Source organism: Tiliqua scincoides, chromosome 5 (genome assembly GCF_035046505.1).
Source record: "Tiliqua scincoides isolate rTilSci1 chromosome 5, rTilSci1.hap2, whole genome shotgun sequence".
Taxonomy (NCBI): Eukaryota; Metazoa; Chordata; class Lepidosauria; order Squamata; family Scincidae; genus Tiliqua; species Tiliqua scincoides.
This window is the reverse complement of record NC_089825.1, coordinates 41770124-41793608: the sequence shown is the minus strand read 5'-3', so window position 1 is coordinate 41793608 and position 23485 is coordinate 41770124. Positions and strand designations below refer to the sequence as shown.

Here is a 23485-nt window from a genome sequence, read left to right as displayed (position 1 = left end):
TTCAACGTGGTTTGTTTCATTGCATTCTGCATGAAATCCCGCATTGATTGATATGTAACATGATGGTATTATTCAAAAATATAAATATTTAAAACATTTTGGTGAATAGTGGTGTCACCCCCCATGACTGTCATCCAGTGTGGACCGCACACCTCACACCCCCTTAGTGACGCCATTACCTCCTCAAAGCTACATGTCAGAATGACTGTCTTTACCCCCCTCTTTCAGCAACAGCTGACAAACCCAAGTACAGCTGACCCCAAATGATTAATCTCTACCCTCAAAAATGAAGAAAAATAGAAACTTTAGAGTGCTTAAATGGTAGAGAGGTTACCTAAAGTCTTATGTCATGATCCATGTTAGATTTTGTATAGTATCTTAAAAGTTATCTCAGTACAGGTCTGTAACTCTCAAATGGTTTTTAAATGCTAATGTAATTAAAATAGATATAGTTTGCAAGTACAAAGGCCAGGTGGATGCCCAAATGTTTCTGCACATCAAGGTGATTATGGAACTCATATTATGCCCTTTTGATGTTTCATCCAAAAATGAACTGGAAGGGTGGGGAGGATTTTAAAACACATTTCGTTCACCTATTTCTGGGAAGTGTTCCCGTCTAAGATAAAATGTAAATGTGTTTCTATGCACTGACAGGTGATGAAGGTAGCATTTATAGATAGCTATAAACGCACTTCACCATTTAACACTTGTTTCCTTTTTACTTTTGATCACAATCTGCCTACTTTTTGAGGCATGCATATTGTAAATGGCAACCCAAGAAGGCAGAGGCATTCAAGAGATAACTACTATTAGCAAATGTGAAAGGTCTCCTGCTCCTTGTAACTGTTACCCTGCACTTGCCTGATCTCGTCTGATCTTGGAAGCTAAGCAGGGTCAGGCCTGGTTAGTACTTGGATGGGAGACCGCCTGGGAATACCGGGTGCTGTAGGCTTATACCATAGTCTTTCGAGACTGAAGGTTGCCAACCAACCAACCAACCTTGTAACTGGATTTCACCCTGAGAAGGCCCAAGGAGCAACACATGGATTCCATAATCTATATTTGTTACTGTTAGTAGATCTAATTTTTGAAAGTTAAAATTAATTAAAAAGAATATGATGCATTGTTATTCTAGGCCAGTTTAGACAATTGTTACTCCATGTGTTAAACGAAGTACACACTTGTGACAAATGCACATCCTGACCCCTCCGCTTGCTTCTCCCTAAAATCTCTCAAATTGTATGGGTGAGGGGTTGTCCAAACTGCCCTCTATACAGTCAGTGCTTAGTGCTGTACTGTACTACCCTTGCACCCAATTAGGGAGATTTTTCAGGAAAGCATGGGAAGCAAGTCGAGGAAGCGGGGCATGCATGTGCTGTATCATTTAACATGCCGCTTGATCGAGGCCAATGCTACCCACGCAAGACCCACTGTTTATTCCATTTTGACGAAATTGAAAAAGTTGCGTCCGTCCAATGTTAAAGGATGTCTTAGATTAAATGGTTAAAGTTATGGCCACAGAGAAGCAAATCTGAAGTTCCTATAACTTGAAAATTGATCTAGCCAATTTATTCATATAATTTACATTAAGGAATGTGTTCTTTTATTTAGAGAACTGATTCTGTATAACAGGAAAGGAAGCGAGGATTACTCTGTATTAGCTGGAATTTTTAATATTATTTGAGATATTGTGACATGCTTTTGCAACCAAGTTGTACATATAATGGTTCCCCCCCCCCTTTGTAGTAAGAACATATAAATGGTTGCCATGGTCCTGATTCTGATAGCTTCCCTGTAATTGCTAAGAGAAAAAATGAAAAAAGGCCCAATTGCACATTGAGGATTGAGTGCCCTTAATGCACTATCAAGGAAGGATGGGACTGTAGCTCTGGGGCAGAACACTTGTTTTAAATGGTGAAAATTCCGTATGCAAACCTGAATTGCACGTGCCATTAAGTGTAAATGATACTGAGCTAAATGGAACAGTATAAGGCAGCTTCCTATGCTTTGCTAGCTTTGATGATGTGTATGCGCATCCTCCTGATTTTAGAAATGGGTTATGTCAGAATGCCAGATGCAAGGGAGGGCACCAGGATGAGGTCTCTTGTTATCTGGTGTGCTCCCTGGGGCATTTGGTGGGCCGCTGTGAGATACAGGAAGCTGGATTAGATGGGCCTATGGCCTGATCCAGTGGGGCTGTTCTTATGTTCTTATGTTCTTATGATCCTGCTCCATGTCTTGCTGGAGTCCTATATCTTTCCTACGTCGGTGAGACTCAAGAATTCAGTTGAGCATGGCATGTATTTGCACAACCAAGTAATAAGGCGTCCAAAGCCTGAAGCCATGAAAATGTCACATATTCATCATTACAGCAATGGAAATTGCCCTGTAATGTTTTATCATTATTGTTCTTTGGCAAAGAGGATATATGTTCCCACTGCACAGTTACCCAAGTAAAATGCTGAAGTAGCTGAACAGACCCAAGGGAATGAAGGCATCGAAATAATATGGTCCATTTGAGAAATGACTTGCAAGTTAGTTGTAAAATCGTGGGAAAAGGAATAGAAGGTATATCACTACACAAATAAATGATTCCACAAGGCATCAAGGTAACGCTGATCGCTATATATTGAGTTATGTCCGATAAACACTGAATTCTTAATATAAAATGCTGGAACTCCAAGTCCGAAAATGATTGTGAAATAACTGATAGTGTACAGTGTGACCACTTAAAAATATAGCACCAGCAGCAGATCCTCTCTATGATCAATGAAGTCTGTTCAGCAGACAGTTTGGGGTCAAAGTAGCAGCAGCAACTATCTATAAGAAACTTGCTTCTTCGATCACCAGGCTGCCTTTTCCTAGGAAGCTACTCTGACCTGTAGCAGTATTAACACCTGCTGTCACAGGCTGCCATCAATTTAATTGGTCTCTCTCCTTGTTACTATTTGCAAGACATCAGGGTTGCCAACACTGGAACGTCAAAAAATCATGTCAGATTTCCCCAAGATAATGTGATCGGCTGAAAAATAATGAGTTACTTTTTTTAAAAAAAAGGAAGAATGCATATATTTATTTTGGATTCTCATCAAGATGGTGCAATGCAGCAGTCTCAGAGCATTTCTTAGCAAATAAGTCAAACTTAGTACCAGTTCTTAGTAAGGGGGTAAACCTGTGTCTGGGCTGTAGTACAGGCAACAAGGTGGTGACAGGGTTGGGGGAAGGGCAGATTGGCTCCAGGAAGGGAGTGGGTTCAACAGCAGTCGCCAAATCCTAGCCCCCTTCCTGGAGCTGATTCTGTAGAATGGATCCATCCAGACCTCCAGCAGCAATTTCGCTAGCACACGTTCTGGTCAGTAGTGTTACCTGACTGACCAGTGCCCAGGGTGGGGTGACACGATGACACCATCACATCACCCTCCCCCCACATCATTGCATTACACCCCTGCCCCTGGAATGGTTTCAGTTTGGAACCAAACGAAGCCACGGGCAAACAGGAGGGCCCTTCAATGCTTGCTCCTTCAAACACTCATGATGAGCACTCAGCATCCATCCCCCCCCCCCCATGGAGAGCCTGGCAAACCTCCAGAGCACCACAGGGGCCTGCCCCAGCCGAGCTATGCCATTGGCTCAGGTAGACCCTCTGCACCACAGACCCTTACTTCAAGGAGATCTCTGTGACCCCCCCCCCCCAGGATGCAGCTGTAGCCATTTTGGCATCAGTGCACTGGGGGCAGGGGGGAAGATAGGATCTGGTTGTCAGCTAACTTGTGGTACTACCATGACTGAAGAATTCTTCTGCTGAAGATTTCAGGAGGTCAGACCAGTTGGTTGAGTTCTCTGATAGGTGTAGGCCCCTGGTTGGTACCCAACCTAGACAACTTTGGTGACACCCCCGTACCTCAAATGGGCCCTGGTGGGGTATATTTCAGGAGGTCCCTGCCCCCCCAAAGGCCCACCCCCATACAAGGGCCCACCCTATTCCTTGCCAATCCCTGAGGCAGTAAGAGTTCACTGCTGCCATTGCCTACCACTGCCACCCAGTAACCTGGAGCCCATGGGGATGCTAAGTGACAGTGGCCCATGTACCAGTTCTTCTTTCTCCAGTGCATTTTACAATTCCCAGATGATCTGTTCCTGGACCATACCTTGGGGCATCTAAGAATGGTTAAATAGTGCCAGGGGAAGAAAGAGGACAACCTGCTGCTGCTCCCTGATCCCATCTGCCTCTTTGGTAAGCCACCTCATTGGGTGTCCATCTGGGAAAGCTAACTAAGAGCCAGGCAGCAGATAGGCAAGCCCTCCTTTGCCACCATTGTAACTGCATGTTTGCCGTCCAGTTCCTGGATACATTCAGGGACAACTGTTGCATGTCCATGATTTCTAAAGCGTGCAAAGAGTGAGCAACTGGAAGGCTCCACAGGGTTTTGTTCTATGGTTCCATTGATGGTGGTTTCTTTGCAAGCAACAGCCAATGTTGTGGTACAGGGGCCTACAAACACACATCGAAATGTCAGAACTTATGCCAAGCATAACTGAGGGGAAAGAACTAGGCACATGGCTGCCATTTTGAGTGACAGCCACACACACATTGCAACATCGGGTTCCAGCTTTACTCCCTGTTAGAAATTGTTGAAAGAGAGGCGCCGAGGAGAGCAGGATGAAAGCAAGAAGACACCTGCCAAACATTTTGTACTGTAAAAACTCAGCTGTGCTATAAAAGCTGTGTTGGGTAAAATGTGCAATTATGGGTGCCAGCCCTCCTCTGAGGCAGTCTACATGAAGCGGGGGGGGGGGGGGAGAGAGAGAGAGAGACTGGAAGTAGGTCAGCCACAGGTTTTCACGTAAGACTCTCCACTTGCTGCCAGGTTGCCAAGGAGGAGATGCCATTTTCCAATGGCAATATATAATAGATTATTTTTTTTTATATAAAAATACACAGAAAACACAACCTGCTGCGAGCTCCTCAGCAAAAGCAAGCTAACCAACATCCTTGAACAATGCTCAGAATATGAACCCAGAGAGCAAATTTCCAGCACAGTCTCTTTTAATACTGACAAGTCATAAAATTATAAGTAAAAGACTTCAGACTAGATCACCTGAGACTTGAAAACTGTTGAATGTGATTTTTCAGTTGCTTTGAACTACTGTTTGCAGCTGGTATTTGTGGCTTAAAAAAAAAAAAATCCGTGTCCTGAATAACAGTTCTAGAAGAAAAGCTATCTAGAAAGAATCATGATGTCATTGACGTTTGCTCCTGTTTCATTTCCCATTGTGTTAGGCAGGGAGACTGTTAGGCAATGAGAGCACAAAGTGGTGGAGAGCACAGGCTTTGGAGAAGGTCCCTGGCTCGATTCTGGACACCTCCAAGTACAGCAGAGAAAATTTCCGGTCTGGAACACTGGAGAGCTTCTAATAGCCAAACTGACAATCCTGAGGTTGATGGAACTATGGTTGAACTGAAGTAGCTCCTGTGTTCCTAATATATAGAATATAACTAATACAAGAGTGGCTTTTACTTCTCCCAAAATTATGCGTCTTTGCCTTGGCCACTATGAGATACAGGAAGCTGGACTAGATGGGCCTTTGGCCTGATCCAGTGGGGCTCTTCTTATGTTCTTCTATTTTTTCATCTTGTCTCTCACTTTCAGTTTTTTCTTCCTTTGCTCTTTCCTTTCTGTTTCTTTCCCTTTCCATTGCCCTTTTTTCAGAAGAAGAAACTTGCCTTCTTCTGAGGCATGAACTTGCCTTCAAGACCCCATCTCTCTCTCTCTCTCTCTCTCTCTCTCTCTCTCTCTCCCCCCCCCCCCAACCATATATTTTTCATGTTTGGTTTTTATGATTAATTTTATTTTTCTTCTGGTCTTGGTTCCTTGTAGTTTTTTAAAAAAAGTTTTCCCCCATGTCCTTAATTTTTGTTAATTGGATCCTTTCTAGCTTACATCCTATTTCTCTTGTATTCCTCTTAAAGCTTCTAGTGAGTGCTGTCTTTTCGTGCCAACTTGAATTTCATTCTATCTTGGACCCTCCTTATGGTGCAATCCTATCCTCCCCCTCGAGGGCCAGCCTGTTGTGTTGCAAACATACAATAAAGCACGTTTGTGGCATCCTGGGAGTAAGCAGCACTAATGGGAAGGCCTGCACCGTCCTGCTAGTGCTCAATCCAGGAACAGTGCTTGATGGGGCAGATAAGATCCCACTGGTTGGTGCAGGGACTGGGGGAGGGTGGAATGGGTGCGGGAAAGTGGGGTAATAGGACAGGGGAGGGTGGAGAGGGGGGTGGATCAGGCCCAAGAAGGGGGGTAGGATTGGGGGTAGCAGCACATGCTGAATCCTATTCCCTATCCTGAGCTTGCCAGCCCAACACGGGGCTTCTCGGACTTGTGCCAGTGATCTTCCTGCTTAGATCTGGGTAGCCCCATTGCACAGGCTGGGGTAAAGGGACAAATGCCCTCTTTCTCCAAGAGGAACTGCAGCCTGCTCCTTCCCAGCGCTGGATAGTGTAACATTCATCTCCTTACCGTGACCTTTCGCAACTTTTGCCACTGGTGCTGACTGCATTAAGGCAGTCAGGGCTAGAGGAGGAGGTGGCATGCATAGGATTGGGCTGTTAATGGGGCAATCTGTGTCATGCAAAAAGTAACATTAAGGCCAGTGTAAATTGTAAGTGCTCAAATGTTTGTGAATGGTGGATTGGTCATTGTAACTCCAAATTAAAAAGTGACGGATGTATCGTATCTCTGGCTTTGCCAGTGGGACTTTCTCATAATGCCATTTGTTTCCAGGAGGAGAAGAAAATCTTGTGACTTGAATTTTAACCTAGATAGATATATAAGTGCATGCCCTCGAGGATATATTCAAAATGCATCTCCAGAGTTGCTGACAAGAATTTCTGGTGACCACAGAAGAACTAATGAAGAGAATGATGAATGCTTCAAATGCCACTAGCAACAGCCTGTGAAAACTTTCCAACCATTAAAATCTTTCTGTCACAATTCTCAGGTTCTGATGTACACGATGGAGAGTGATCATGAAAAAGTTTTAGCCTGGTGGCTATCCTGAGGATGATGACTGCACTTAAGTATGCAACCATCAACTCAGAGTTATTAATACTGCCACATTAAAACCAAAGCAGAATCCAAAGCAGAATCCTCCCAAGTTCTACTGTCATTGGTTCAGACGTGCTAAAGGCTCTGAATAAAATACAATCACCCCCACCCCTTGTCTCACAGCACAAAAACAAACCATCAAGAATAGAGCAGGGCAGTTTGACAAATAAAAGTTTCAACAGTACAGGAGGACAAAAATTAACCCTGTTCAGTGCCAAAGCGACACATTATCAGCGCCAAGCTGCACACGCATATACATACATACATACATACATACATACATACATACATACATTACCAGAGATGGGCACTTAAATTGGGATGACTTGACTGGAGTCATGCAAAAACACTGTTTTTGATGACTCAAGACATGGACCCCGACTCAACTTGCGACAGTGACTCTAAAAAAAGAGTCAGGACTCAAAATGACTTGAGTCCTGACTCTTGTGAGTGTGTGTGTGTGTTCTCTTGTTTACTTTTTTTTGCCACTTCCACTTTGCACCAAAGATTTTGCTTTCCCCCTGCCCCTTAACAGGAAAGGGGCAGTAGTTCTCCAGTTGGTGGGTTGCGACCCCCAGTTTGTGAACCACTGGTTTATGTGTTTGTATTATCTAACAACTATTTAAATATGTATTCCTATGCAAGAATTTTGCAAATGAGCAAGAAAACTTCATTCATTCATAAGATTTTGACCCCATCTTTCCTCTGCTGGAGCAGATGCCCAAGGCAACTTACCATTCCAGTTAAACTGGAAATTAAATCTAACCAAACTGGCATTCCAAACCATTAATTCCCTAGAACACATCTTAATAATCAGTCATTTAAATAGAAACTGACAATATTCTGGCTTGTAGTTCTCCACATTTAGAAGGTGTCTGACAAATTCAGTCCCCCAAAGTAGTCATTTCACAATGTTACAAAACTGTCTCCATAAAGAGATCCAGTTCCATTACACATGTTCCACTCATTGGGTCTGCCCAAAAGCCATGCTTGACTGAAATTTGACATCTTTCTAATTAAAAGGAGTTTTGAAATTATCATTTCTGTGCTCAGTCAGCATGCTCCAAGTCATGCACTTCAAGACTAGATATTTTCCAGAAGTTGTGCAAAGAAGTAGAAGGTACCTTGAAGGGAACTGCGTTGTTAATTCTGTTATTTCAATATTAAATATGCAAGCAAACATACAGGAACAGATTTGCTTTTGGCAAGGAATAAACAAAAGTACAAACCTATGCATGTCTCTACTTAAGTAAGTCCCACTGTATTCAATGGGGCTTACAGCCAAAGTACTAGAAAACATCTCACACATGGGTAAAGGATTTATACAACAGTTCATTCAAGCAGCCAAGGTTGTGTGAACTGGAATCATACCTTAAAGCTGCGGTTTTCAAACTCTCCTGGAGTTTGAAACCTGCAGTATGTCCTTGGGGGGGCAGAGGGGGAGGCAGCGGGGGCGGGGGGAAGGCAGTGATGCGATCCCCAGGATCACTCTGCTCAGGGGGGCTGCAGGGACTGGGATGCACTCACCAGTTCCTGTAGCAGCTGTCCTGGGGCATGGGGAGCCCTGCGTGAGCCTCTGCAGGGCTCCCCAGGTCAGCAGCAGTGAAAGTGAGTGATCGCGCTCTGCCTCCGCAAAACCAGAAGTGGAGTGTGATTGCTCCACTTTCACTGCTGCTGACCTGGGGAGCCCTGCAGAGACTCGCGCAGGGCTCCCCGCACCCCCAGGAGGCTGCAGGAGGCTGTGGTAAGTGCAACCAAGTCCCTGCCTCCTCCCTGTCTCCTTGCTGAACCCGCCCCTTAAGGGCAAAGAGGCCAGGGCTGTCAGGCTGGGGCATCACGATGCCCCAGTCTGAAAACCTCTGCCTTAAAGGTTCCGGACTCTGCTGAAATCAGTGGGAATTGCAACATGCTTGATAGTCCCAGTCTCCAGACCTAAGAAGTTTTGGATCTGGGCTTGATACTACTCAATAACCGCATTGGAATGCTGGAAGCTTATCAGATCATTCATCCTTCTGTTACGTGAAAATCCCCTTTTTCCCTTCCAAGTTGTGTTTTTATATCTAGTTATGTATTTTGGACTATACAGACCAAGCAAGCAGGCCACTCCTCCCCCAGCACATGTTTCTAAGGGCCATGGCCAAGCTACAAACACATGAATTACACAAACCCCCAATTCCTTGCAGGTCAATGTATAACCTAATCACTGTGTCTCCTGATTATGCAAAACAAGCATGCGCCTATGGAGGAGGAAGTCTATTGTTCTTTTGTTGTAGCTTTAACACTCTTAAGCACCTTATGCAAATTGTCTCCCTCCTCCAGAGCCAAGCTTTGCTGATAACTGAGTTCTGGACCCTTCCACCTTTTCTTTACATACTCCAAGTGTTACTGAGCATGCCCACAGCTCTGGGATACTTCCGGTCAGTTTGGATTGACTTCCAGGGCAAAATACAACTCTTAAGAGAGAACTCAGAGCACATGCGGTCTCTCTCTGATTGCTCTCATGCGAGAGTGGTCCTGCGGGACTCTTCCTCCAACTGCCCCCCTCCCGGACAGGTAAATATATACTTATCGATTCTCCATGTGTATTATGTTACCTTTTTATGTTTTTGCAATAAAAATATAATTCTTTGATTGAAAGTTACCTTCCTCCCAATTTCCTCATTAAGCTAAACAAGGGATTTCTTTGCTCTACGCTGTCTTGTATCCAGCCTATGGTCCCAAAAGTTTCCAGAAGGCTAATATAAATAATTCCCCTAAACAAAACAGCCTTTTTGGTAACACTTCTGGCTCAATAATTACACTGTCAGTGGTTCAACAAGGTTTCAAACCAGGGTCTTTCCTTGCCCTATCTGGAGATGCTGGGAAACGGTATCTAACTTGGGCCCTTCTACATATGGAGCATGTGCTCTTCCACTAAGCTATGGTTCTTGCCATCATGCATGCTGATGGCATACTTATTGGAAAAAAAGCATGATACACACATAACACGATGACAAAACTAATGGCTGCAACTCCTCACAATTGCATGTCATAATTGCAACTATGTCAACCAAACACAAAGAATGACAGTCCAATCCTGAGATGCCCGGGGTGTAGGGCTGCAGCGGCACCAAAAATGTTTGCCGCCGCATCCTGCATGTTCCTGGAAGCCGCCAGCAGCTCCTCGAGAGAAGGGGACTTTCGACCCCCTCCCCCGGGTAAAGCGAGTAGCCCCGCAATGGGGCTACTAAATTCTCCACCAACCCAAAGGTCGGTGGAGAATCAAGGGCCTCCATGTCGGGCGGTGAGCCTGACACAGAGGCTCTGGATCTGGTGAAGCAAAGCTCCACAAGTCCCACCTCCCTCCCTCCCCACTCTTTCCCCTGGAACATCTCCTCCCCAGCCTCTTCATGCCCTCCGCCCACCTCCCCCCTCCCCAGAACACCTCCTCCCCACCTGCCCCCATGCCCTTTATGGCACATTTGCAGTAAGCCGGCTCACACTGTTCAGGATTGGGCAGTCATTTGCAGAGTTGGTGGTGGTCTTGTCAGCTATCTAGTCCAACCCCTTGCTCAATCAGGAAATCCAGAGCCCCCCCCCCAAGCATAGGTTCTATTATCAAACTGTTCTTACCATTAGAAATGTTTCCTAATATTCAACAGAAATCTACTCTTCTGTAACTTAACACCATTGGATCTAGTTCTGCCCTCTGGGGAGCACAGAATAAGTCCTTGCCTTTGAGTACACATATACATACTGTTGCATACAATTTCAAGTTTTATCTGTGCACATGAAGGCATATAATACTTGGATATTTCAACTTTTGAATTACTTTTGAATTACTTTTGAATGCAAATTTTGAATTACTGAGTTAAAAAAAACACAAAAGACTGTGCTTACCAATGTCCCAACTGAGTGGTTTTTTTTCCATCTCCTTCCGTCCAATGACATACCAAATGCAAGCCATCCAATGAGCTAGCAATGCAAACATAGACATAAGAAGTGTAAGAACTATGGTACTATGCTGGGAGTAACGATCCAACTTCTGAAGAAGACGTAAAAGACGCAGCAATCGTACTGTCTTGAGAAGGTGAACAATGGACACCTAAAAGAATAAGAAGGCAAAAGGATATTCAGCTGTTGTTCTAAACAGGACAAAGCATCAGTATTCTCAACTGTGAAATTTCTGGCACATATACTTATTCAAGGCACATATGTAACCCAGTTCTGCTCAGCCCACAGGTGTATATGTTTGATCCCTGTTGACCATATGCAACATTGGGCAGAAATGGCTTCAGAGTACAGTCCGGGCAATAATTCATAGATGGTTCGTTAAGATGCCCTTCATTTAGTTAGGACTGGTCTTTTTTGGCACAATGTGTCACTGAAAATACTAATGGCACGAGAAGTTGCTGCAGTCCCCACCTAATCTTGTGATTTTTCACTAATTGTCCCCCATCAGCATTCTGTTTCCTTGTTTCTTTAAGTGGAAGTGATTGCATCATTAAAGAAACTTACATTTCCCCACAATTCGTATGGGGAAAGATGTCCAGATGGCATCCACTCAAGATTTCTTAAGGTACTCAGGTGTGATCTTCTGACTAAAAAATACAACTTGTCTCTTAAAATGGCAAAGTGCCAGAGGACTGGATAGCTAATGTAACACCAATCTTTAAAAGGGGGGAAAGGGTACCTAGGAAACTATGGCTGCAATCCTAACCACACTTTCCTGAGAGTAAGCCTCACTGAACAAAATAGGACTTATTTCTGAATAGATCGGGTTAGGATTGTGCCCTACAGCTGGTCAGCTTAACATCTGTTCCAGGTAAGATGGTGGAAAGCCCAATGAAGAATAAAATCTTAAAACATAAGAACAAGTTTTGCTAATGGAAAGTCAGTATGGCTTCTGTAAAGGTAAGTCTTGCCTCACAAATCAGAGTTCTGAAAGAACAGGCATGTGGGTAATATTATGTATCTGGTCGTTCAGAAGGCATTCAACTCGGTCCCTCACCAAGGGCTCCTGAGAAAACTCCACAGTCAGGGAATAAGAGGGCAGGTCCTCTTATGGATTAGGAACTGGTAGAAGAACAAGAAACAGAACTCATGCATAATTATTTCTCATTATTCATTCCCAATGAATGAATGAGCGATTTTCACAATCGTGAAATGGTGACAGGTGAAAAGCAGTGTATCCAGATTATTGTCCTGCTCTATCTCCTTTCCCCCCCATTCATCTGTGAATTTTTTTTAAAGCTAGTTTTGTGCAGATTCACTCATTCATCTTGTTTTGTATTTCAAAATATCTTAGGATAGTATCAGTTGCGGACCTACCATATGGTCTGATGGGGCAAAAGCCCCAGGCACGAGGTGCTAGGGCCCCGCAGAAACCTTTCTGAGGCTCCCGACGGGGGTGGAAACTGTGCTTCCGTTTTCCCAGAAGCACAGTTTATAGCATTGGGGAACCTCAGAGAGGCTTTGCCAATGCAGATGGAGGTTGTGCGAGGCTCCATGAGCCTCAGGTGAGTAGGGGGGACAATTTTTGTGTGGGGGCGGTGGCGATAGCCCATGGGAGGGGGCTCCATCGTGGACCTTTGCCCCGGGCATGGGGCGGGGGAGGTCTGCTGCTGGATGGTATATTTCTGATTCTGAGCAACCCCAGTTTATTTTAAAACCTTATGAAAGCATCTCAAGGTCCTTTCACTTTTCACACATCAAGGTTTTTGGCAGTGGTGACAACAGGTTGCCCTGGGATCTGAAGCAAAGCTTTCCTTGGGACCTCTCATGATGACACTTGGAGCATGATCACTGCAACTGGTACTGAGGACTCAGGGGTCACCTTAGTCAGGTGGGTCTTTCTTCAGCAGGAACCTGGCCAATCTCATACGCTACCTCTGATAATAGTTTGCATATATGAGCACAAACTGAGGCACGTGTCTGTAATAGTGCACACTGCGATTTATTTTAGAGGAAAAAAAATACAGAACCTGCAGTTTCAAGAACTAAGGCAAATGCTCTCAGGTTAGTTTAGTTTCTCAGAAAACAAGTGAAAAAATGAAGCGGAAGGAAAGGATAAGCCACAAGGCGTCCTTGTGCACAAGCTCCCTAAGATACACACTTCCTACAAGCAGCTGCTAAAATCAATTTCCCAAAGGTCATTGTGATCAACTGTACTTCCTATACTGTCACGCTTTATAGCAGACCATCTGCCCCCCACACAAACACTTCTACCAATATTTGCCATAGCAGAGCACAGCAGTTCTGCTTTCAGTAATCTATGCTTAAGCTCATATTTCATTTTCCGTTAAGGTACCAAAGGATTCCCAAAAATGTTTAATTACATGATAACATATTTGCACGAGTGCCATTAATCATGCATAATTATTTCTCATTATTCATTCCCAAATTGGGTTGTGTTTTTTTTTTCCCCCTTCCATAGTGTAAGATCCAAAGTACACATAAGAGGCTATTTTCCCAAACATAAATTTAGAAAGACAAAATGAAGAGTCAGCACTCGTATTTTGGGTCTAATTCAATTTGATCTGCTCATAAATAAAAACTTTTCAGTTGAAGCAACATAAGGCAAAAGCAACAGAATCTTAAAGACTAAGGAATCTGCCCTGACATGAGTTTTACAGGTAAAAGCCTACTTCAACAGACATAAGATTTAGGGATGTCTATCAAGCCTTCTATATGGATTAAAACAAAAACAAACCATAAAACAGAAGGGGGGAAAGGGGGAAAGTGTAAGATGAACCCAGCTGAAACCCTGACAGTTTTTAAGAGGCAGATCTTCCAAGGAGACTACTGATCAGTGATAAGAGATTTAGGGCCCAGTGCTATCTCCAGTTCCAGTGCAACCGCAATGCAGTCCATAGGAAATGGAACAAATGTTCCCTTACCTGGAGGAGGCCTCCTTGACTGTTCCCCTACTGCAGGATGCAGCGCATGCCTTGTTGGCACGGCTGTACCAGGCCTGGAAAATTGTATAGGATATGGCCCTTATGCCCCAATCCTATCCCCCACCACTTGCACCAATGCAGCCGCATCATGGAGCTGTGCACTGGATCCTACGGTGGAAGGATCAGGAGGTCTCTTTGAGGCCTCCTGATGCTGTATGGGTCTCCTCGTTCCTATACCAGCTCCATAGCTTGCATAAATCCAAGGACAGTAAGCAGGCAGTGTGGACTGAACTGAGAGGAATTGGATTTGGAGTACGTGTTTACTGCCAAAATCCACCCCCTCTGGTCCATCCCCACCTCCAGCCCCGATTTGCCCAGTAACCCCCCTCTGCTGACTTACTGCCACTGGCCTAGTTCGACAGCCACAACACTGCTTCTGCAATTCTGCTGCTGTCTTGTGCTGGCAGCTTGGAATAGACCACCAGCAGCGCACTTTGCATGGCATCACAAAGCCACTCAAAACAGTGGGGCTGGATTGGGTTGTCAATCTGATATCCACAAGGACAAGGCCTTTGTAGCAATTCACAAGGAAGTTCTTTTTCATGGGGAGCACTCAAAATACGAAGTGGTATATTCTCCAGGAATATTTTTCCTGCTTGATCTGGCTGATTATTCTTGGTGCTTACTTAGCTCCTATGATGATCAGGGCTGGCTGGTTCTGAACCCCATCATGCTTACTCCAAAAAAACAACAATAGCACTAAAGAGACTCTTATTGTTGGACAGGGATCAATCTTTCCACCATAAAAAAGTAAGTAGACTTTGGGGACTTGTAGGCAAATCAATGACCCTGAAATTTCCGGCTGCAGCAACTTCTAAGACATGCTTTTCACCAACTGAGATTTGGGGGTGACTTGGATTTGGTGAGTAGGTTGTACAATTTTTATTTTTTCCAACCCCCCCCCCCGAAAAGCTAAAGTACCATAATGCGCTCTGTTTGCAGCTATCTAGAAGACTGCTAACTGAGCAACTTCAGCCAGAAGCGCATAATGTAGCAATCTGCTGATTTCTCACAGATGCACATTTGATGTTCATTCCCCCAATCACTGGTAGAACTTCTCTGCATATACACAACTGACCTGCAAGAGGATTCTGTATTTGGAAAACCATTTTTATAGACATGCTGACCTTGCAGGTTGACAGTATAAGTAATATCAACATGTGCATGATATATATGTGATATGGATATATCAATGAACAACCTCAGGGCTCAATCCTATGGCGATCCTGCACTGCTAGAACTCATGATTCTGGTGGTGCAAAAACCAGGTCACTGTTGCACACTGCCAGGTCACTGCCACAAACAGGCAGACGTTCAATGTGTGAAGCAGTGGCTCCCAAAGCCTCTGTAAGCACCTGTAAGTTGGCAGAGGAAGCATGTCATGGGCGGGAAGGGGGAGTGGCTCTCTTCCGCACTGGCATGCATCAGATCCTATCCCCTCTTTCCTTGGCCATCCTACCCCTTTTGCTCCATGGACAAACAATAGCAAAATGGCTGGCATAGGTCTGAAGAGACCATAAGTAGTGGTGGGAGAAAACGGTGATAGCACAATAAAAACACATAACATCACTTTCAGCACTTCTAACTTTGGAAAACACCAAAATCTGCAAAACAAACAAACAAAAATTTTCTCCCACTTCTCCCCATAGATGCTCAGGCAGCCTATTTACTTACCTCTTGCTGGCTGGCTGACCACCCTCCCACCCTTGGATGCAGTGTAGATGGACACCCCCAGATGCCTTCCTCACCCAGTTGCCCCAGAAGTAATTGCAGTGACATGATGATATCACCATCATTACTTCTGGAACGCTTTGGGCAAGGCTGGTAACTTTTTCCAAAGCGGCTGGCTTCATTCCAAGCATGATTGTGGGGGTGGTGGACAGGAAAACCTGCTTGTCACCCTATCAAACATACTCCAGTACAGGTGTGTGCTGCTTAACAACCGTTTGCTGAACAAAGCAAAGCACAATAAAGATGCTCTTAATGAGGCAATTGCGTCTCCCATAGCCTGCAACAGAGGGTGTGTTTTCGCAACAGAGAGGCTCTTAATACAAAGAAGAGGCAGTCTATCTCCAGTAGCCTGTGCAGCTGGCTAGTGTCTGGCAGGGAGTGTCTGTTTACACAACAAAGGCAATAAATTGAACTGAATGTTCACTTAATGACCCAATTGCATAACAATAGGGATAGAAGAATGTATCCCCGTTTTAAAATGGCGCATACCTGTATTTTCTCATGCCACCCTAGAGCAGGGGTGGCCAAACTTTTAACTTAACAATTGTGTAAAAGAGGGAATTTCAGCAGGTGCAGCTTGTCATCTCACAGGTGACAAGCTTCACCTGCTGAAAGTTCCTCCTTTACACAATTGTTAAAGGTTCAGACAGCTGTGTAGCTGACCAGTGTGCCATCCTGGGGCATAAAAGTCGGCCTACCGCCCCCTCTGACCTGGAAAAAATTGAGGTGACATCATGACATCACCACAATTATTTCTGGAGCAAAGCCAGCCACTTCTTTGGTCCGATAGGCTGAGGGGATAGGTAGGTTTTCCTTTTTTTGGTTGGAGCAATGCATGGTCGTAGCAATGCCAGGTAATTTGGAAGAAGCCCTGGTTTAGTTCCAACAGACCGTGCCAAGAATGACTGGGGGGTGAGCAGGCACCGCCTCCGGAAGAGTGCCTCCCAGGGTCCTGTGACCACTGTGACCCCCCCCCCCAGCTTCATAACTGGGTCCAGGAGCTATAAAGTTGAAAGTTAGCCACCCCTACCCTAGAGAAATAAAATGTAGGGTTTACTCAGACAGTATTTGTGTGCCATGTTGCTGATTCTGCAGGGTTGGGTCCATGAAACACCTGCACAAAACTGCATGAAATAACATGAGGAACCATCTTGCCTCCTGTGCTCCTGGAGAGAACATTGCAGCATGGCTCCCACAGGGCTCTCATAACATTCTCATTCACCACCAGCTGCCTCCACGTGTGATGTGCCTCTTTGCTGAGTGCACTCTGACTCTGTGGGCTACTTAATCGCAGCCAAGCCTCTCTTGAGTCTTACTGTCAGCATCCGATTGCTGGCTTTTGCCCAGGTCCTTGCAGTTTTACTCCTGCTTCTGCTGGGAATACCCAGCGAGCCAGGCACACGATTACGGACGTGCTGCTAGCAGATGGTAGATGCGGGAAGCTTGGTCTGCAACCGAATGGCTCCACTGAGTTGCATCACACTTGGAAGAGCAACAGCAGGTCTTATGAAAACAGCTGGTTTGGGTTATTATAATAAGACCTTATGAGAGCTGCTCTGAGCTCTGTTTTCTGTAAGTCCCGCATGCAGGACAGCACACATGTTCATTTTCATAGCGGTGCCAACAGCTAGTAACAACTGAATGCAGGAAGCACTTCGGAAGTAGGGAAGCTTTCCTCTTGCCTCCCATGATTTCCAGACACAGAAATTAGCCAGAAGAATGTTTGTTTGCTGCTCTACTTAACTCTAGCTTACTGCTACTGCTAAGCAAGAAAGTTGCTGATAAAACTGCAGCCAACTATGCCAAAAAAGTATGAGCACATATATACAAAAGTCTACAAGGCATGCTAAGTGTTTGTTCTTAAAAAAGCAATATTTTCTGAGATGCTTAAAATGACCTCAAGCCACAATAATCTTTGTGTAAATAAACTTCCTGCTGTAATTTAGGGGACAGGCCATGGCTCAGTGGTAGAGGCTCTGCTTTGCATACAGATGACCCCTGGCCTCTTCAGGTAGGATTGACAATGACGTCTGTGTGAAATCCTGGAGAGCTACTACTAGGCAGGACTGAACTAGGGGGAACAAGGGTCTAACTTGGTATAAGTTCAGTGGCACAGCTAAGGGGGGACCAGTGGGGGGTCCATTGCCTTTTGGAGGCCTTAGAAAGGCATTTCCAGTTTTCAGTAAAGACTAGCCTCCAGGAGGACTTCTCAGGTGAAGGGGGTGATATTAAAAATTTGTGAGCTCTGGGTGCCACAGACCCTAGCTATGCCACTGTATAAGGTGGTTTCCTACATCCCTTTGGGGACAGCGATATCTCACAATAAAAGAATTCAGCAATTTCAGGTCTTCATCTATATCTCCAGAATTGCTTTTTATACAGAAAGTGAAATCCCAGTTTCACCAACCTTCCATTTGAGTGCAAAACATTAATGGTGGCCTAAGGCAGAATAATTTTCGGAGTGAATAAACATGATTGCATTGTACATGAAAATCTTTGGATATGAGGGAGTACACAGGCTCCCTGAGTTACAGATGACAGAATTACAGACACCAGTGTTGGCACTTTGCAGAGTTACAGTATGTCCTTTGTAGCACTTTCTCACAAGCATGACATACATTCCGACTTGTACAGACCTCCGGAACAGAATCAGTTTGCATGTAGGGGACCTAGGATACAATCCACCAATTACTGGTTTATAGCCCTGACTCAACTAGACATCTTGTTTTGAAGGAAAGCAAAACATTCTATTTAAAGGACAATTTACATTCCACCCAAAATGAACTACACGGAAAAAATTTCTAAAGCCAATGTTCCTAATCCTAAGTTTGTGTCCAAAAATGTTAAATTACTTAACCAATTCAACTAGTCACAGGGTCTGATCATTCAAGAGATGCTATTATAGTAACCTTATGAGCAATGGCACATCTAAACAAATAAAGCAATCTGTTATTTTTAAAAATAACAGGTTTTGTTTTGAAGGTTAAATTTAATATTGGATTGTATGATAACTTCCATGCTACACCTTGCCAGGTTATCAGGGCAAGGTTTTCAGCATAAGACAAGGATGAGCTTGAGTCACTGAGCCCAAGTTGTGACTCGAGTCTTGAGTCAGCGACCCCGCGACTTGACTTGACTCAAAAGTCATAGCGTGTGGCCATCACAACTTTCCTCATGAGAAATTTCTTGTCTTTTGAGTCAAGACACAAGTTATTTCAAGAAAGAAGTGGAGTCACGAGTCAAGGACTTCCCTGAGCACGACTTCACAGAGAAAAGGAAGGTGGTGGTAGTGGTGGTGGTGTGTGTGGGGAGGGTGTCATTTAACACTCCCTGATGGTCCCATCCCATCTGCACTCCAGTCAGCTATGTGTTGAAGTCCTTCATTTCCATTTATATCAGCAAAAGCTGTGCTGTTATTCAAGTTTAGCAGTACAGAACCCCAACCGCCTCCTCCTTCTCTCCCCTCTCTCATGCAGAAAAAAACTGAGCAGTTCATCCTATCTCAGAGAGAACTTCCCCCATGTCCTGGTTTCCCTCATCTTTTATTCCCTCCCACAGCCTCATGTAGCCCCCCCCCCAAAAAAAAAGGCTTCCTCCTCCCCTCAACACCCATACACACATACACACAAAAGAGAGTCGGGACATGAATCATTTCGAGTCCCAACGCTTTTTTAGAGTCACTGACCCCGAACTGCGGGTTGAGTTGGGGTCAGTGATGTCCATGACTCGAGTCAACTTGCATAGTCAAAAAACATGTGTTTGGGCAACTTGAGTTGAGTCATCCCAAGTCAAGTTCCCATTCCTGGTTTAGGATGGCAATAGGTGGTTCTTCTATGAACCATACTGGAAAAGAAAGAGGGGAGGAATTAATGCCAGCAAAAAGGAAATCCCTAATATGCAATTGAAATGCGTGGAATTTAGAATTCTTTTGTGGCGTTGTTTAAAAAATCATGTGAAAGTATTACCAGACAAGGCAAGTTCTGCCTGACCTGGCCATTTAACCCTCTTCCCCAGCCATATATCCTCACCCACACTTCACAGTACCCAATGGGATTTATTCTAAGCAGGCATATTTAGGAGTGCAGCGTTACAGTGCAACCCTGTGCATGGCTACTCAGATGCAGGTTCCATTGTGTTCAATGGGGCTTACTCCCAGGAAAGTATGCATAAGATTGCAGCCTAAATATAAAGAAAGCTGCAATCCTATGTACAATCCTGGGAGTAATCCTGCGATCCTGAGAGTAAGTTCCATTAGATTCAGTGGTGCTTACTTCTGAGTAAGCATGCCTAGGATTGTGTATGTAAATCACTAAAGGGTATATTGTACTGTTTGTCAGCACAGCAAAAGCAAAAGCGTGACTACAGCCCATCTACTGCTAATGCTCCAGCAAGGTTTTTGTGTTCCTTTGGTTGGATGCCTAAGGCTCTGCTTGAACCAGTGATTTCTTTTCTACAGTTGCTTCTTGAGCACTTAAGGTCAAAACACTTCATATATCTGGAACAGACGGAAAGCTTCAATTGAGAGTGTGCATGCACACATTTCAGCCTTCCTCTTCCATGGAATAATATGTTCATTCACAAAAAAAAAAAGGTCACTTGAGACAGGCATTGTTCGGAGAAAAGAAGAGCCGTTCATACTCACCACATTGACATTAAAAGCATACAGTAGATCAAAGGGAAGTGCAGCAATTAAATCAATGATGAACCAGGTCGTCACATAATGGATACAAATAGATCTTGCTTCAAATATTACTTGGCCAGACTTGCTGACGTACGTTGTTCGAAAATTTAAAATAATATCTGCTTGACAAAGAACGGGGGGAAAACATGGTTAGAAACCGTGCTACTAAACTGGACTACTTAATTCATAAGCAGAGGAGGAAAAGACAAATATGTCCCTATTATGATGATGATATTTTTGCACAGTCAAGTAGGTGTCATTGACTGTTACTTGTTTTATCCAGACATCGAGCCCTTCTCAAGGACATGGGATGCCTGGTTTTTATCCTATAAATATCATCGCAAAACGTAAGGTGATGATGATGATTCCAAACTGTGATACACAGTTGTCAACTGATGTTGAGCAATTGATACAAGACTCAACCTGAGACCTAAGTACCACCTAGATATTGGCACAGTATGTAAGAAAGTTTCTAAAAGTGCCGTTTTTTGCAGTTTTCTAAAGTATGCAGTTTTCTAAAGTATGAAAGTCTCTAAAGTATGAAAGTATGTTTCTAAAAGTGCCGTTTTTTGCAGCTCTGAAGGTGCTATTTCAGTAAGCTGCAGTTGTTTAATTCACAAAACTTTTTGAGATTGTTCCAAGTGTCCCGATAACAATGGGGACCGCTTTGGTACGTTTCGTCCACAGTCATGTGATTTCAATGGCTAGGCCTCTGAATTTTGTCATTTTTTCTACTTTTTCATTGACTCAGGCATCTCCAGGAACTGCAATACAATAGCCAGTCTCAAGGCAAACTATTTGAGACTAATTCAATTTCCATTCTACATTTGTTTATTTCTTTAAAAAAAAACACAAAACCTTTAAACCACCTTTTGGTCTTACTGAAGGGATTGCCAAGTCCAATTACAACACTTCAATAAAACAATATTTAGACTAGTTTTAAAACAACAGCAATCAAAATAATTGTAATAGAGCAGCAAGCAAGACAAAAATACAGAATTGGCAAATAGAATAAGAGAATAAAATACAGTTGAACCTCCGTATTGGCGGGGGATCCATTCCATGGGGCCAGTTGTGAAACCCCAGAGAGAAAATGCTATACTTGGAGGGGCCGCTACTGAGAACATCCTGTCCTGCTTGTCCACCAACTATAGGTCACGATGGGGATGCAAAGCATAGCCCTGATGATGAACAAAGTAAGTAAATTGGTGTGGCAGAAGACAGTTTGTCAGGTACCCAGATACTCGGGCACCTGAAAGAATCCTGGGCACTGCATTCTGACCCAACTGCAGTTTCCTTACAGTCTTAAGGGCAGCTCCAAAAAGAGCGTGTTAAAGTAGTGCAAATAAGATGTGATCAAGGCATGGATCACTGTAGCCAGTTCTGCTTTCTTCAAGAAAGGCCACAGTTGGTGTATCAGCTGAAGTTGGGCAAAGATACTCTTGGCCACAGCCAGGAAAGGAGGGGCCACAGATCTGATAGACCACATGCTTTGCCTGAAGAAGGCACTAGGCTCAGTCTCTGGCATTTCCAGGAATGGAAGAGAAAAAATTCTTGCTTGGAACCCTGGAAATAGCCACTGCTACTCAGTAGAGACAATGCAACACATGGGAGGGAAGACTCATAGAAGTGTCTTCCATGCTTGTCTGGGGTAAAGTTAGAAGGGACTCATAGAAGACAATTCATTACTACAGACAGTTGCCCTGGAAACAGAACCTGGAAGAGTCCCTCAAAAGCTAGATATGAAACCATAAGAGGTGAAGACCACAGAGCAGCGGACCACCTAAATCCTCCTTAGGAGGAGAGAACCACTTAAGTCTTTGCAGGGGTGGGGGGATTGCAGCAACAAGATGCCCAGGATGTCGAGAGGATTGGAAGTGGCTTCCAATCACAATTTTTATTATTTTCGAGGCTTGTGGAGCCCTACAGAGGTGTCCATGGGATTCCCCGCACACCGGAAGCCGGCGATGGTTCCAGGTAAGTCCAAAACCCTCTCTCTTTCCCCAGAAGCAGCTCAATCCTGGGGATCACGTTGCTGCAATCCCCCTGCCCCCACCGCTTAAGAGACCAGAGCTGAGTGCTTTCATAGCTGGTGGGTCACAACCCACCAGGTTGGGAACCACTTCCACAAAGTATGTGTGCCTGAGAAGAAGGTGCGGGGGGTGGGGGGTGGTGTGCACGTACTGTTGCATGCAATTCTAAAGCCCCCTCATACATTCTGTCTCCAACAGAGAGTAAACATCTGAAGAAGGCTTTAGCTAAACCTCAATGCCTCCTTAAAGCAATAAATACCATATTGTTTTCATGAACATTATTTAAAGATGCTCAACGATTACATTTCTCTTTTATTTGCTCCTTTTTGGTAAGGGTCTTTCTGTGTGATCCACTCCATGCCAGAAACAGATCCAAATACTTGCAAGTTATTTTTCACAAACAGGGAGTAACAGCCCGTTCTGTTGCTCTGGGCCTCTGACCCTTGGTGCAGAAGTGATCAAATCTGTCTTGCACAGAGCAGAGGCTAATTTAATTAAGCTGGCATCAAATCTCCTGCTCTCCAAACATTCGTTTTGTAATAGCATTTTTTTTTGTGACGGAACTACATGTGTGAAAATCCTCCAGATGGGTTCCTCTGTTAAAAGCATCAATATCAAAACGCTGTGCTTGTTTCAGAATAAAACATGCTTTTCAAACCTGGGGATAAAAACAGCTGTTTGGTAAATCTTTATTTGTCAGTTCTTTAGCAAAGCTTCTTCAAAGTGATGTCCCCCACAACACAGTGAAGAGGCTTGCTCAAAATAGAAAAGCTGATTCAGCTGAAAATAACTGCATGGTGGGTGGGAGATGCTGGGATCAGATTAGAGGCAAGGTCTGCAGTCCAGTGACTTCTTACACACTTTACATGTTTCCAGATTAATGTTTATGGCCACATCATCTTTCTCCAACAGAAATGCTTCTGACATGACATGCTAGAACCGGTTAACATTCAAATCAACTTTCCATTCCTGACAGCTGTCTCAATTATTTTC

At 44.2% G+C, this 23485-nt stretch overlaps 1 protein-coding gene and 1 pseudogene across 1 annotated transcript in view; one reads left to right on the top strand and one right to left on the bottom strand.

Moving 5' to 3' along the window:
* Window positions 1–23485, bottom strand: part of KCNH8 (potassium voltage-gated channel subfamily H member 8) — a 225099-nt gene that overhangs the window by 52440 nt on the left and 149174 nt on the right. Inside the window, exons 6-7 of the mRNA XM_066627249.1 lie at window positions 20421–20578; window positions 10989–11193 (exon numbers count right to left, since the gene is read on the bottom strand). Coding sequence (XP_066483346.1) covers window positions 10989–11193; window positions 20421–20578 — 363 coding nt within the window. The remainder of the gene's footprint in view (window positions 1–10988; window positions 11194–20420; window positions 20579–23485) is intronic.
* Window positions 836–952, top strand: LOC136654460 (5S ribosomal RNA; annotated as a pseudogene).